We start from the raw sequence: 16,825 nt of genomic DNA, 5'->3' as shown, positions 1-16,825 counted from the left end.
GTAATGAACTAGTTGAATGATCTGTAGGAATGACTTGACCCAAGGAACGGATGATTAAGGAAATTTAATCTCACAAAGGCAAAGCTGACCAATATATTTGAAACTCTATCAGGCTTCAACATTACTATATGCATATGGTGAAAGCTGAAACCTCATCACTTGCATTGAGGTCTGCCTTATCTGAGTAAGGTGTTAACAGAGGGCAAATCAGTAACAGTCATTTCAAACTTAACAGGTCCAAAATGGAACTCTCCAGTCTGTTCTTCCTATTCAATCTCTCCTCCTCCAGTTTTACCCATCTGTGTACCACTACCATTTCTCCATTTGCTCAAGCCAGAACCCTACGAGGCACATTTGATTTCTCCTTTTCCTTCCCCCCCATCCCAACCAGCAGCAAATCCAACCTTACCCACCTCCTTTCTTTAAGGGCACCACTCAAGCCACCATTATCTCTTGCCTAGACTACTAAGGTTGTCTCTGAATAGGTCTCCCAGCTCTCATTTTTGCAGTCCACTCTCCACATGGCAGCCAGAGTGATCTTTTATACTCCCTAAATTTAGCTCTGTTTGTGGTTCTTCATTGTGTTTACAATGGAATACAAATCTCTCACTGTGGCCTGTGAGAACCTATGTGATCTGACATCCATCTAATATTTGTGACCCCAACTCCTACCACCATCCTCTCAGTTCACTAGGTTCTTACCATCCTGGTCTACTTTCTGCTTTTCAGATACATCAATCTCTTTGGATCCTCTGGGTTTTTACACTTGCATTTTTTCTGCTTGGAATAGTCTTAGCTGTTCACATGGATGACACCATATTAATCTGAGTTAACATTTTACAGATGAGGAAATCAAATTTCAGAGAGTTTAACTTATCTGTGATCATAACACTTGCTACATGGCAGGGCTGCGTTTAGAACTCGTGTCTGAATCATCTCATGCTCTTCCCATTATACTATAAAACAGTAAAGATGGCCCATCGCAGGGCTCTGGTTACAGTTCTGACAATCAATCAACAAACATATGCTTGTTGAAAAGGCCAGGAAAAATAAAATTCATTCAGAAAGTTCCTTCTGTAACTTCTCCTTCCTACTCTAATACATTCTCTAGCTTCTGAAGGACTTACATCAGTGAAAAAGGAAAATCTGAGATTGATGCATTTGGAAACTCTTGTCTTAGAGATTTGAAATGAAATGTCACTCATTTAGGAAACAAGTATATGACGACACAATGAGAAACCTTTACAACTTACTTAGTTAGATGTCCAAAGAGAACTTTCATGGTGTCACGATTTGGTGGAGGGAGTTTTTGTACAAGAGACTTCATAGTTTCAATTCTTGTGTTGTTATCTTGCTTTTCTGAAAAAAAGAAAAACAAACGTGAGAAGGGATGAGATTTCCTAAGGACATGCGGGAATTTTCTTAAGAAATTTCCGACTAAGACTTAGCAGCTTAAAGTCCTACTCAGCAGCCAAATGGAAGAGGTATAGTCAACATCGTTTCACGAAGTGGCTTCATTTTGACTTTAAATTAGATCGTGGTAATATGAAAGCAGCCACATTGTGGCTCTGAAAGGATCTTCCTGTTAAGATCAGGTATTGAATCAGTACTTCTCACAAGTGTTTTACCATTTTACAAGGTATGGTAGGATGAATAATGGCCTTGCAAAGGTGTCCATGTCCTAACTGCTGCAACCTGTAAATATGTTACCTTCCACAGCAAAAGGGATTTGGCACATGTGATTAAATTAGGGATGTTGAGATGGGGAGATTATGCTGGATCATCTGGGTGGGCCGAGCGTAACCACAAAGGTGATTAAGAGGGAATCAAGAGGATCAGAGTCAGAGAGAGAAGGTGATGTGACAAAGGAAGCAGGAGAGATGGCTATGTGATCAAGGGCCATGGGCCAAGGAATGAAGACAGCCTCTAAACACTGGAAAAGGAAAGGAAATAGAAACTTCAGAAGGAAAACAGGCCTGCCAACACCTTGATTTCTGCCTCGTGAAAACAATTCCCATCTTCTGACCTCCAGGAATGTAAGGTGATAGATCTGCATTGTATAAAGCCACTGAGTTTGTGGCAATTTGTTACAGCAGCAATAGGAAAAACACACACAAGCTCACACATCATATCTGATTCAATTACCAATGTTCTGTTTGCTTGATTTTGTGGAAGAGTAAAGGATTTTTAAAATTACTTTTATGCTATCATTTTTCCCTAACATATTTTGGTTTTGCTATAAATTAGGAAAGTGCAAAAATAAAAATTGCAAGTATAAAACCTAGTCATATACATTTTTAAATAAATAGGAAGTTCTTCAAAACTCCATACCACATAAATTGCTTTCCTTCATTTCATTTCTTTTTTTTTTTTTTTTTTCCTTTATGGGCATGGATGGCATAATAAAAATTGAGCTACTTAATGCACTATGGAATGCATCTGACCATAGCTTTAATGAGGGCCTACACTTATATTTATTGAACTTAAACACTGTATATATATTGATTTAGGTGATTTTCCTTTTTATACTTTAACTTCTAGCACAGAGCTCCTGATGATTCTAAAGAGGTCGCCACTGTAAAAGATGATATATAAGAAAATAATGTGTAAGGCACCCACCCACCCATTCTCTTGTTCCTTAGCAAGACAATCCCATTGTTGAGGGAATGGCAATATACCCAGCTAAAAGAGTTCATTTCCCAGCTGCCTTGGAAGCTAGACTGGCCATGTGACCAAGATTGGCCAATGAGACTTAAGTCAAAGTATTATGTGGGACTTCTGGGGAGACCATGTGCAGGGTGCTGAGTTAGCTTTTTAGTCTTTTTACCTTTCTGCTCTTTAGAATGTAGACAGAACAGTTGTACCATGAGATGACCTCGAGAACTGAGGTCAAGCAGAATGGAACACACAGCTGGAGCCGTCAGATCAGTCCTGTACTCTGTCTTTACGTTTCTTTAACATAAGAAAATAAGCTCTTGGGTACTGAAACCTTAATGCATGGTTCTCTGATACTAAAGCCAAACACAGTTTCTAATACAACATGCTTCCCAAATTCCAGTTCATAATCACCTGTTACTAGGTGTATAAACTCAATATAGTGAGTAAGAAAGAGTTAATTCAGAAACTGCCAGTTTTTCTAACGCACCTCTGGGGGGAGGGGGGTGATGGAAATTATAAGGAGTTATAGGAAAATATCCTGAAGAAGATGGTATTTGGCTAAAGTGGGATGGGGGGTAATCTTCCTAGTAGAATGGTGCTTGAAAGCTTGTCTTCTTCCTCCTAAAACCACAAAGTTCTATAAATAATACCTCCCACAGTCAGAGCTTTCAAAATTGCAGTTATTCTTAGAAGAGTTCCAACATAATATAGATTGGACAACTGCAAATAAAAGAGACAAAAGGGAGAGGGAAAGAAAAAAAAGAAAAGCCAGTTGTAACATCATAGCAGGCAACAGTGATGTTGCTGTATTATCTTTCTGCCACATGAGTAGACAGATCCCTTGAAGCTTAATGATGGTAAGACAATGTGATGCTTCATAAGACCAGTTGGCACCTCTGGGATTCCAGAAACTCAGGAAGTGGTACGGTATGCCCAGGACAGAGCTCCTAGGGATACTTGCATACCTCGTGTCTAGCCATCTGAAGCTAATGCCATACACCAATGGTTATATACAAAGATGCAGCCCATGCTAGTAGTAGAATTTACCTGAGGATCTTGTGAACCACTTGGTTCAGGCAATAAACATGATATTAGAAGAGGTGAGAGGGGAGGGGAGGAGAGGAGACCTTTCTAATGTTACTGAAATCTCTGGCCATAGTAATGATCAAGTCAACATCAGAGTCTCCAAAACAGCAATCAATTGCCATTAAGGTCCACAGAAGTAGCAGTCATACATTAAGCTGGACAGACAATAAGTAGGGAGTGGTCCAAATGATTATATCCAGCAAACCTCAGTTTTCAGGAACGTATGATCCAGTCAAGGGTGCGTTTCAGAAGGGTTTGGGGTTGCTTAATTGAAAATATTTGAATTTTCAAGGTCTCTATCATGGTGCTTGGGTAGGAATTAAAACTTACACTTAGCCTCTTTAACCACGAGGTAAAAAAAAAAATTATAAACTTCCCTAGACAGAGTCAGTTCTCCTTCTTCTATATGCCATTGCCCTTAAGACATTCTATTTGTACAACATTCCACATAATATTTCCATGGCTTGAATGCCTGCTAATTTCTCCCATGAAAGTAAGAGTTTTCCTCTAAAGCTAGGCAGCCCTTATACTGGCATATAATGGGTTAAATGAACGAAGAAAGAATAAGTGAACAAATCAAAGACATGAGCATGAATTGGAATAGACAGACCTTGGTTTGAATTCTGTAACAGCTTTTTATTAGCTGTGTGGTCATGGATAAGCTTCTTATTTTCTTTGACTAATATCTAAAAGGCCAGTTTTATGGATTAAACAAGGTAGTCTATAATGTACCTAGCACAGTGACTAGTAAAAAGTAAGTACTCTGTAAATGTTCACCCATTTCCTTACCTTTCACCTTTTTTTGAGGCTCATTCTGGGTCTGGTTCTCCTTTCATTTTCAGCAGTAATTATACTATCTGGCTGCAGTGAGCATTCAAAATGTAGGTGCTAATACTTGAACTGAGTCGGTGCCAACTGGTGACAATACACTTGCTATGGTAGCCAGGCATTTCACAATACTCAATACTTTGTGATAAGCTGACAGACTGATGACCTGATTGGTGAGCAGTTCAGTTACATACGAGAATCCTTATAAAGTATCTGGTGGTTTCCATGTCTGCTTGTAAGAAACATCCTACAGGAAGGGTATTTATAGAAAAAATTTGTTTCGTTTCTTTACTTTCATCCACACTTGAGGAATTGGACAATTGAATAATGGTATATACATGTTCGTGGCTAAGTTATACATACATGGAGGGGGAACTAGACAATGGCTTAGAGATGGCTGAGATATTAGTAAGGATTTACTTATTTTACAATATCATCAGAACAAATTCTTTGAAAAGGTTATAGGAAAGCAGTGGTTTCCCATTCAAATCAATACCACACCCACTCTTCCATAGCTTGCAAAATCAGGAAATAACACAAACACTTCTAAGTGGAGGAACATCTAAAAATATAATTGGAAACATTAAAATCGAAATGACACCTTTTCAGATCTGGTTTATTGATGTGTCATATTAGGAATTAGAATCTGCATACATAATACAGGAGTGGTTAATGAGCTAAGATTCATACATGGCTTACTAAAGATGTGTCAACTGTCTTCAATTGATTCAGTGAGCATCTGAAAGACAGCATTTTCTATTAATATTTCTCCTTCAGCATATGGTTTCTCACTACTGTGAAGTATTGAGAGTTTTGAGAAGATTTGAGATATCTCTGAGTTTTTTACATTATGACTAACGGGGGAAAAAGAAACTTTTTCTACATGGGGAATTAGAGAACCTCTTAGGTAAAATGTATACTAAGAGACTTATACAAAATTTTTTCCAATAATAATAAATTCCATAATTCTTTCCCCTTTCACTCCCATTTGCTTGTATCTTTATTCCCTAATGACTTATTCTGTATCTACTCTACACTCTTTAATACCTCCATTTTAGTTCCCCACCCAACCCATATCCTAAAACTCTTTCCAAACTCTAAGCTGTGAACCCATAACTGCACACAAAACCTTTCTGTAGGACTTCACTTGGGCCACCCAATAATGAAAAATATACATAATGCACATGTATACATTAAAATAGTAAACTGTTTCTTACTGATGCCCACTCCTCACCCTCTTGGCCCCATATTCTCAAATGACACTGAACTGTGTTGTAAATGAGCTTCTTCAGAAACAAGCCCAAGCTACTTAGAGAAGTAACATCTCCTACATGATGTAAAATAGCCTTTAATGTTATGATAAGGATGTGGCTTTATAGTTTTCCCCTGATTCACGGTTTTGAGGACACATTTTTTAAAAATATGGTTTATGATAGTTACATTTGCATTTATCTGCATGAAATGTTGCCACTAAAACAAGGACATTTACAACCGAATGTCTTTTTGCAAAGAGATAAGATAAAGTTGTACAGCGATGGAAAGAGTTCTGTGCTGTGCAGAACCCTGGACCTGATGACCCCTGGACACTTCTGGCCTTATCATCCATGCATTTATTATTCTTAACTTATTTATAGCTACATGTGGAATCATATTTCAAAATTAATTCTGCTTTGTTATATAGGTTCACCCAGAGGAAGAAAAGACCAAATTCTCCCAAGTAACCAGTGTATCAGGAGCACTTTGCATTCTATTTATCTGTAATTTTTAAAGGACAACTGTACTCCTTTGTCTTAAGGAGGTCAATAGTATCACAGCTGTTCTGCCTGTGAAAGTTATTCTGGAATGTATAATGCATCCTGTATGAAAAAAATGGTAGGCACTTACATGTCAGGGCTATATTTGGAAGAAAGCAGTTTAGTTTCTATCCGGTTTATACTTTTTATATTGTGACCATTTCAGCATTTAGAGACTGTCCTGGCTTATAGGATGAATGAATATCTTCAGAGAACATTTTATGTGTTCAGCGTACCCTGCAACTGCTTACAAATCTTTTAGGATATGCTTTTTAATTACACAACTTGAGTTAGGGGTTAAGGAACCATACAAGGCATGGCAACACCTGCTTGATAAATTCCTTTAAATAAATTACATTTACTTTAGGGAGAGACTCTCCAGGGCAAATTCAAGACTCACACATATACAAATAGACACATGCTTCAAACTCATGTTATATATAAGAGAAGCAATATACTGCGGAGGTGTCTAAAAGAACTAGGTTAGAATTCTTGCTCTGTTATATTATTTGGGGCAAGTTGCATGAACTGTTGACACTTCCAGTTCCTTACCTAAAATTACAAAAAAAACCCATATACATAGCTCATAGCATTGTTAGTAGAATTAAATGTTTCAGTGCACATAAATGTACATATAGTAAGTGCTCATTAAATGTAAGTACCCTTGCTGTTCAAATCTTTTTTTTGAATCATCCTTTCTCTCAGCCCCGACACATGATTACTCATAGTTCAAGGCTGTTTCTAAAATCACTGGAAGCCACAAATTTCACTCTTTAGTATTCTTTCCTAAAAACAGGAACAGCCCACAGTATGTGGCACTTTTGTAAATACATAGACTGCTGCCCATAATCAAAAAGCATTTGGTTATAATCATAAGTAGATACAGTGTATCATAAATAGATGTGTCATTATATCATAAACAATGGCCTTCAGGCTAACCTGTGGTTGGACATTTGCACTTTTTCAAGATTCAGTGGCCCCCTTAACCCCCCCCAAACCGGAAAAGTCATGCTTTATATTTAATTAAAAGGAAGGCACGTTCTCAATGCCTGCAATATCTGGTACATTTGACATTAGGTGTTGAGAATCTATGTCAAAACAGTTCAACTTGACAACAGAGGTATGTAACTTGCAGCAGGAACTGAATCTACTTGACTCACGTAAGACCTCTTTCTTTTTCTGGTGGGGATCACTTGAGAATTAGACCTAATCACCTCACTAGCACACCAGACTTTTCTTGTATTCAGTTTCTCTTTCTAGGAGATGTTAACATTTTGTCTGACTTTTAAATAAAGAAGCCCTTTTAAGAAGAATTTTTAAAATGGACTTAACTTCCCCGAATAAGTGTCAGTAACAAAAATGCTTTGGCCCCTGGATTGCCAGACGTCCGTGATTCCTTGACTTGTGAGGAAAGATTTAGGATAGTGGCCAATTTAGCATCATTTCCAGAGGCCATTTCTGGTCCTTGTTCTGGAGGAGTTAGGCCAACCATAGAACGCTGTTAGGAACAAACCTAATCTTAAGTACCATCTCTATTTCTTTCAGCTTCCACTCCTACTCTCTGGCAATAAACAGTTCAAAAATCATTTAAAAAGAAAATAAATTTATCTATTTCTTAAATCATTTTAAAAGTATTAAACACATACAAGGTCTGGCAATTAAGTTTGTGAATTTGTTGCAACGATGTTGCTAACCTTTTTTGCATATCAGAAGGATTATTCATTATGAATTTGTATCAACTGGACAAACAGTTAACCAAGTTTACTATTTGGAAGTGCTGGAAAGGGTGAGTGAAAAAGTTAGACCACCAATTCATAGCTTTTTGCCAATTTATGGCTCTTGCATCAAGACAATGCACCAGCTCACACAGCACTGTATGTGAGGTAGTTTTTAGCCAGTGAACAAATAACTGTATTGGAACACCCTCCCTACTCACCTGATCTGGCCCCCAATGACTTCTTTCTGTACCCAAAAATAAAGGAAATATTGAAAGGAAGACATTTTGATGACATTCAGGATATCAAGTGCAATACTACAGCTCTGATGGACATTCCAGAAAGAGTTCCAAAATTGCTTTGCAGGGAGGACCAGGCACTGGTATTGGTGCATAGCTTCCCGAGGGGAGTACTTTGAAGGTGACAGTAGTAATATTCAGCAATGAGGTATGTAGCACTTTTTCTAGCATGAGTTCGTGAACTTAATTGTCAGAACTCATATACATGGTTGAAGAAAACAAATATATGAAGGCTTATGTGCAACCTTTGGCAGATACAAAGCTGGCCTCTATCATCTGTCATTTTACAATCCAGAGGGGCAGATAAAATACAAAATATGTCATAAGAGATGTTTAAATTTAAGACCTATCATAATATAAGTATCAGTGAAGTTTATCTCTTTCTTCTGACTGAAGGGATCCGCTAAGATGATCCTTAAATTAAGAAGCTTCTGAGGTGTCAGCTCATTATACCAAAAATAATTTTTTTTTAAATTTGAGAAATGCAATAAACAATAAATCAACAAATGTAAAATTTTGTTTAATCAATTTCAGAAGGCCTTCAAAATATTATTCTTAGCTTCTTTCTACGTCCCCAAATGTATTCAGAAAAGTATTAAAATTGCCTTTTCTTTTTCATGTAACTGTATCTATGTTATTCTAGGGACTTCTGGTGCACTGACCTCACATTGAGGGCAAGTATTCAAGTTTTAGGCTCTCAGTAATTTTTAATAAATGGTATTGCTTTGGTGTAATCAATTTTAGATGATAACATTTCCTAAAATTCACCAACCTGAAATTGTCTCATAAACCAGACTTCCTCAATTTAGCAACAATGCCCCCTCTTTATCTGACTTGAAGACTAAAGCAATGGCTGACACATCAGCAGCAATCTTTATAGGAAAAGCATGATTGTATTGTCCACCATAGAATTTCTTGTTTTCAAAGTAATTTTGGAGGTGTCATGGTGGCCAAGTACATTTCTGTAACTTACAAATGATACTAATTCATCCTCAGGCCATAGTTTGTATTGAGAAAATAAAGCTCACCAGTTTAGTGCTTTGAAATTCAGTTCTCTTGTGAGAATTTCCATTAAACTATATTTATTCATACATAACTAGTTTTACAAGCTTTTTTAAAAAAACAAGGTTTACCATTTTGGGTCATTTTACATCTTTCTAATCATAAACCAGCATTTCTTTTCAAATACTCAAGTAACTATTTATATAAAGCATTATCTTTGTACGTTTTCATAAGGGTAGAAACCCTACAAATACATTTCTAGATATGAAGTTTTTAATATAAGCGTCTATCTCCATTGGTAAACAAATTAAATTTTAAGAGATTTAGAAAATCTCACTTGAAAACAACTAGGATCTGTTGTGCATTTAAGACAAACACTAACTAAGAAATATTTTCCTCTGTCTTTTGGGTTAATTTTTTTTTTTTTTTTTTTTTTTTACAGGAAGCACATTAAACTTTATCCATACCCATTCATTTTGAACAAAAGGCCTCTGAAGAGGAGATAATGGTTAGCAAATGAACATAGTGTGGCCAGTTCATTTGACTTGGCCACACATTGATATTGAAAGCAGAAGAGAGTTAATACTACAAACATCGAAACCCGTTTAGAAATAAGGAATAAAATAATTTTATGATTCAGCCTTTTTTTTTTTTTTTAATTGTGAGACTATTGTAAAAGAAGAAAAACAGGCAACATGTGGCAACTTTAGTCAGCATTTCTGAACTGGGAATGATAAACACCTCTGCCTGGCTCTGGCATTTATCAGGACTGAGATATTATTACCACATAGAGTCACAGCATGGTTACTGTTATCATCGGAAAAAAGAGCCAGCTAATCTTAATGGTTTGTAAAGCCGTTACCTGCACTGGTCTGACATTTATCATGATCATTTTACCACATGGGTCCTACATAGCAAAGGTCTTTTATCTGGAAGGGACATCACTATGAATTATTATTTGCAGCTAGGTAGAAAATTGTATGTTGTAGATACCTTTTCTCATTATAAATCACATAGTCACATTTCACCATTTCCCCCAGAAAGCTGCTGAGCCCAGGTTTTTTGCCACAGCTTGCTTTCCTCTCTCTCTCTCTCTCTCTCTCTCTCTTTCTTTATAGTTTCTTGAAAATATTAGCCATTTTTTTCATTAACATTCTTAATATAATTTTTGAAGAACTGCATATATGGTAGGTGAACATACAGACACACTTTCATTATAGTTAAGGGACATTCCTCTACATTCTGCAAAGGGACTGCACAGTACTTTAGAAATTGAAGTTGATAAACTGTCTACTTTTTTATTTTTATTTTTAATGCTTATTCTAGCTTCTGTCTTGGTGGTCAGATTTTCTCTGTTCTTGACCTCGTCAATAGGATATTTACCAGTAGATCAGACAAAATTTCTGATGTTTGATTTGAAATACTCAAAACCCTTATGCCATTTCTTGCCTGAAATTCTTAGCTTGGAAATATGTTCTCATGATGAGTAAAATATAGTTTTATTTTGTTAGATTGTGATTCTTCCCCCCCCACCCCATATTCTGTTTTACTGAGTTACAATGAAGTAGAAGGTTTCTCCAACAAATTTGTTTATAAAATTGCTTAGGTTGTATTCCTAACTATGTCCTAATGACATACATTAATATATAGTATAGGAGAAATAAGGATATTAAAAGGTATGATGTTTTAGAATCATGGGACTAAGTCAGTAAAGTGAAATGCATTAATTTGACAATGGAAAATTACAATGAAAAGCCCAAGTTGTTTACCATGGGGAAGAAATGAACAAATACACTCTTTTACAAAGATTGAGACAACCAATCTTCTGAAAGAGATATTTATATATTTTCTTCTTTCTCAAGTGTTCCATTAGGAAAAACAAGCCAGAAATTCTGCACTTTTATAATGAAGAGGGAAGAGAATTCTGTGCCATTTTTGCATTTAGGAAGAAATGTGCAAGAAGAATGTGACAATTTAAGCAAATCAAGATTGTTTCAAATGGATCACAAACGGGACTTTGTGGGCTATTTTATACTAGCATGTGAAGCAAACAGTAAATTTGAAAGGAGGATTTTCTCAATGGTCTAGTTCTGATGTGTTTTCCCATTTCTTTGTGTTTTTAAAAGAGGGTTGGATGTGGTGTTTAATATTGCTTTGACTCTTTTGCAAATGAGGTCTGGAGAAATATTCACACATGAAGGAAAGCTGATGTGCTGTAATGCTGACAGCAGCTGGGGGGATATGAATGGAGAAACCAGATTCCCAAGCCTGGATTTAGCAAAAATAAACACCTATCTTTCCATTAAAAAAACTTTACCATTATAAATGTTTTTGGGCATCAATAGCAAACCACTCTCCTTTTGAAGAAGGCAATATTTTCCTCAAATAACTCCTTTATATAGAGGGAGGGTATTAAGTACTTTAACCTGACATGTAGTATTTTGTAGTGATGTGCACTAGTTTGCCTACCTTGTTACATTTGGATTCATATTAATTGTTATATTATTACAAATTCCCTTCAAAAGAAACCGTTTCTGTTTCAGAGACTTGTGAGACATGCTTGGATAAATTTGGGGATGGGAGAGGGAGGGAGTGGTGGTGGAGGAGATCATTTGTGACATTAACTCCCACTTTTACTGCTCCGGAGGACTTGTACACACTTTGGTTGGGTCATCTAAAATTTAATTGTAAAGAGGTGGTCCAATATTCTAACACACTGCCTTATCAAAGGAACAAAGGCTACACGGATTTAAAACAACAAGCAACCCTTTTATTCTTCTTTAATTCAGAATGACTCTTTTGTTCTAGTTTAACATCATCCTGACATTATTGTCCCCCAAATACTGTAACCTGGGAGCATTTACCATAATTAGTGAGGGGCTTTGCTGCTTGGATTTTCCTCTTTTTCTGGGGGAACTGGGTGAATTGTTGAGTGCTAATGAAAGTCGGAGACTCCTAGTAGTAGTTGGAGCCAGGCACAGCGCGGGCAGACGCTTTAAGCTTCCCACTGTGCTGCAGTGCACGCCTCCCCGCTGTTATGTTTACCATAGTTTTAATGTCTGCGAGAAATTCCTGATGCAACCAAATTATGTTATGCCCTCTTGTTTGTCTAACCCCACCCCACCCCCCAACTGAGTATTCCTGTTGCCCCTGCCTATAACAGAAAGCTCCTTCTCAACTTTGTGGCCATCTTACTACTCAGTTCTTGCCATGAGAGCCCAGCTGCTTTGCAGCCATGTCTGGAGAATCATATATGGTCTATCTACAAGTTAAGGGAAGGTCACACACAAACTGTGCTCTACTTATGCCACATACTAACAGAGATCTTCGTCTCTATTGCATTTTAATTTCATCGGAGGTCATCTTAAAGCACCAAATTTAATCATCCAGCATTGACAACACTAGCGTAACATGCAAATGTACTTGGTGAAATGCACTGTCTTTAAAGAAATCTATTGAAAAATCTCAAACCATCACTGCAAGCTAATTAATGTATTCTAAAATAAAAACAACTAATCTGTGATTTGAGTTGATTTATCCTTTATCCTTTTCTTAAAAATGAATATCTCAAAGAGAATGACCATTCCATTGTATTGTAAATTGATGAATTCACCAAGTGTGAGGTACAGTGAAGTTTTTAATGAATATTCATACAACTCTTTCGATCCATTAACAGGGTGTAAAACAATGAGGATACACCTCATTCCCAGTTAGATAGTGGGGGGAAAGTGGAATTAATAGCATAAACAGCACTTGGGAAAGTTTAACTTTAATGTATCAAACTCCAGGTGCCAGAGTTTGAGGAAAATAACCAATAATAGCCATTTTTTACATATTTGATGGGACTGATTATGCAATGTGCAACTCTAAATGGCTTATAGCACATTGTAGCATGGTTCCATCCCATTGGCTACAGTAGGGTGCAGGCAGATGGATGACAGTGACAGGGAGAGAAGTGCTTTTGCTTAGCCGTGCGTTAAGATGCCATCCAGAAGCTCTGTGCACTGCAGACACTTCATTAGGATGCCAGGATAATGGTAAACTACCACTCAGAGTGACACCCCATTTCCTGCTTACTGAGCGCTCCAACCTCGGCAGATGTCAACAATCTCACAGTGCTACAGAGCAGACCTAACTTTCCAGCCACTTTGACTCCAATTTTTTCCTCCTAACAGTGCCATACATTATGTGCAATATGTAATGGCAAACACCTCACCGAAAACAAAATCTGCCCTGTTCGTTACGACTGGAGGGTTTTTTTTTTTTTCCTTTTAAAAGATGAGGGACAGTGAATTGGGCAAGAGAATATGTCCATTTCCTATTCTAACCTCAAAATTTCTTGTTGTGATTTCCATTTGCTAATCAGTTCAAAATGTTAATTGTGTGGTGAACTCTGATTAATAGTAGTTAAACTCTGATCACGGGGGATATGACTGTGTCTTTTAATTAATGTCCATTCCAAAGGTAAGAGATTGTAGAATTCTTTTGTTAAAGATTTTAGACTTAGTTTCAGTATGGTTCTTAGTTGTCTGCCAAGAAAAGGCTGACTTGAGCATCTGGATGATATTTCCTCTGCAAATGTATAACTTGGGGCCATTTGCACACCTCCTTCCCAGTAATTCAAGCCAATAGAAACTTTTTTCCCTACGGTGTAAAGTACAAAATTCTTTTTATAAAGAATCAAGGTGTAGTTCAGATAATGAAAAAATAAAACCCCCAAATGGAAAAATGTTTTGAAATGTATCATTACGATAAATGATTGATTTGCATTTTATGATTCTAAGCATATTCTTAGAAGCTCAAAGGGAATGCCAGGACTAAAAATAAATATACTTCTCTCAGGTCTGATACCATTTCCAGGTAAAGATGCAAATGTAAAGAAGAAGTCTTAGGCAGAGGTCACACTCCAAGGGAGAATTTGAATGTAAACTTTCAATGTGATATCCTCTAAGAAGAGGGGATGCAAATCTTGACTTTAGGTTTAAAATAACATCTGGTTGGCAACACCTAACCACCTCTTGGAACTTGTCAATAAATATGCTTGAAGACAAAGAAAATAGACTAGAGTTCTTAAAATAAACAGGGACTGACAGTCAACATGATGACAAAAAGTTAAGAGTAATTTCCTTTAAGACAGATTGAACTTAATTGAAAAATGCCAGTGGTGGGACCAGCTGTGCTATTGAACTATTGAACCAGAAAGCCTGCCTTTCTAAAAGCACATAGAAATATCCTTATCTTTCTTCAAGTGTATGATTTCAGAATCAGAGACTCAAAGTCTATGCCGACCTGAAAGGCTACTCTCCTTCTTACGCAGCTAATACTGTTGAGGAGTGTGAATGCTTCCTTCCTCCCAGTCTTTTCCCCTTCTAACTGTGGATTTTCCCCTTTCACCTGCAATAATTTAGGGATAGACATTTCCATAAAATAACTTCAGAGATTGTGAGTGGAAGGCAGAAATAATGTCCCAATAATGACACATACCACCATAGGAATTGTAGTCCCATATGTCAAACACAGAAGGGGTGGAGACTGGGAAAATTCTATTAGGAGTAAATTGTTGGAATTCTAGTGTTTCACGTATTTCATCTTTTAGAGTGCCAGTGAGTTAAGGATTATAGTGGGAGAAAATTTGATGACAGGATAGTGGGTCTATAAGACAATAAATATGTTAGATAAGAATAAATACAAGAGCTGTGATTATCACTGTGTCATCTGGTATAGCTCCAGAAGAAGAATTAGACTAGAATTGAAGCAGAGTGTAAAAGGTAATATACATACAATGTTGGATACCTTCCCACCTTTTGAGATGAGTAAACATAACAAAATTTTCAACAGTGCATTGCCTATGAGAAAACTCATTTCAGGTAAGAGAACAATGCTCAGAAGTACAGAAATCTCACAAGGACCATGAGCCAACTAGGGAATAATTTAGCATCTTCAGTAGAACTTGAAAAACCAAGAAGTCTAATGAAATACATTAACAAGCAATAAGGAGCAAACAGGGTAAGATGAAAAGATACTAAGATAAGATGATAAGGAGATAGATGGTGAAGAAAACAGTGTGAAAACTAAAAAGGCAAAACAAAATTAAATTAGCACTAAAGGCCAAATTGTCATTGCAGAAAAATTAGGCCAGGGATATGGACGACAAACTTGAGAAGCTTCTCCAGAATGTGGAAACAAAATAATGATAGGAAGGAGACATGCTGGAAGTCAAAGAATTGAAAGATTATCTACAATTTATTAGTATCCTTGAGGAAACCAGAATATTTGAAAAGTATGTAATAATCAAGGACAAAATTAAACTTCTGTGAGTGAAAAAAACTATATCAGTATTAAAAATAAAAGCTAGGTTCTAAGAAAACCTCATTGAGTAGATATACTACTTTGACATATTTTGACAAAACTTTGAAATGATAAATATCAAGCACTATCTTACAAATATTTGAATAAAAATAACATTAAGTAAACAACCAGGCTTTCCTAAAACTTAGCTCATTAAGTTCTAAAGTGAAACAAAGCAGTACCTATTGTTTATAGAGAGTGCAGAAGTGGATTGTGGCCCCCAAATTCTGCACTTAAATTATCTTTTGCATGTTAAGACAACAGAATGATATTCTCATCTATTCAAAGATTTATAGTAGCACTGATTTTTTTAAAAGTTTACTTGAAAGCTTATATAAGACTACCAAGGGATGAATCAAAATTTATAAATCAAGAAGAGACATTATGAACAAAACCTAGTATCCTCTTTAGTTATTTGGACCCAAATTCAGATGGCCCCATCGGATTATCTCTCTCTGCTTTCCATTTCATTCTCAGTACCAGGAAATGATTTTCTTGGAGTCCATTCTTCTCAGTTCAGGTGAAAGCTCTGAGGATATATGATGACTATTTAAATCAATGACTGGTACTATTCATTTCTGGCATTTACTAGAAAACAGCATTATTGGAACATTGCATCGGAGAATTACTAAACAAGTTCTCTCTTTCCCTCTTAAAAATGAAAGCTTCAGAGAACAGTAGAATATTTACTCCCATTGATGGCTAGGAATCTTGGTAAGAATGTTTTATTTCTATAATAATTGTATTGAGAAACACTGAATTGGGGACAATTAAAGTATAAAGGCCAAGACAATCAAGCAATGATAAATGTATATACATTTTCTATGTTACGTAAGTCTTAAAATGTAGCAGTCTGGGGGAAAAATACAGCGCAAACAGGTCAAAAGGAAATATCCCCAAAATATGGTGATGAAATTCAGAGTGATTTTTTTCTTCTTTCTACTTTATTGTTAAAGTTAACTTTAACAAATATTTATTATGTTTTTAATCTTCTAAAAGAGACAATTTAAAGTATGTTTGTTCAATTGCTATATGCCATATAATTATAGCTTTGCTAAGAAGTTAATTAAAAAGACTGCTAGAAAATATACCAAAA

At 36.3% G+C, this 16,825-nt stretch overlaps 1 protein-coding gene across 1 annotated transcript in view; it reads right to left on the bottom strand.

The window, feature by feature from the left end:
• The window catches only part of ARHGAP15 (Rho GTPase activating protein 15), a 620,551-nt gene that overhangs the window by 62,330 nt on the left and 541,396 nt on the right, over positions 1-16,825 (bottom strand). Inside the window, exon 13 of the mRNA XM_019735910.2 lies at positions 1,254-1,359. Within this exon, the coding sequence (XP_019591469.1) occupies positions 1,254-1,359 (106 nt within the window). The remainder of the gene's footprint in view (positions 1-1,253; positions 1,360-16,825) is intronic.

This window comes from Rhinolophus sinicus, linkage group LG01 (genome assembly GCF_036562045.2).
Source record: "Rhinolophus sinicus isolate RSC01 linkage group LG01, ASM3656204v1, whole genome shotgun sequence".
Lineage (NCBI taxonomy): Eukaryota > Metazoa > Chordata > Mammalia > Chiroptera > Rhinolophidae > Rhinolophus > Rhinolophus sinicus.
Note: the sequence above shows the minus strand (reverse complement) of the source record. Positions and strands in the feature narration are given on the sequence as shown.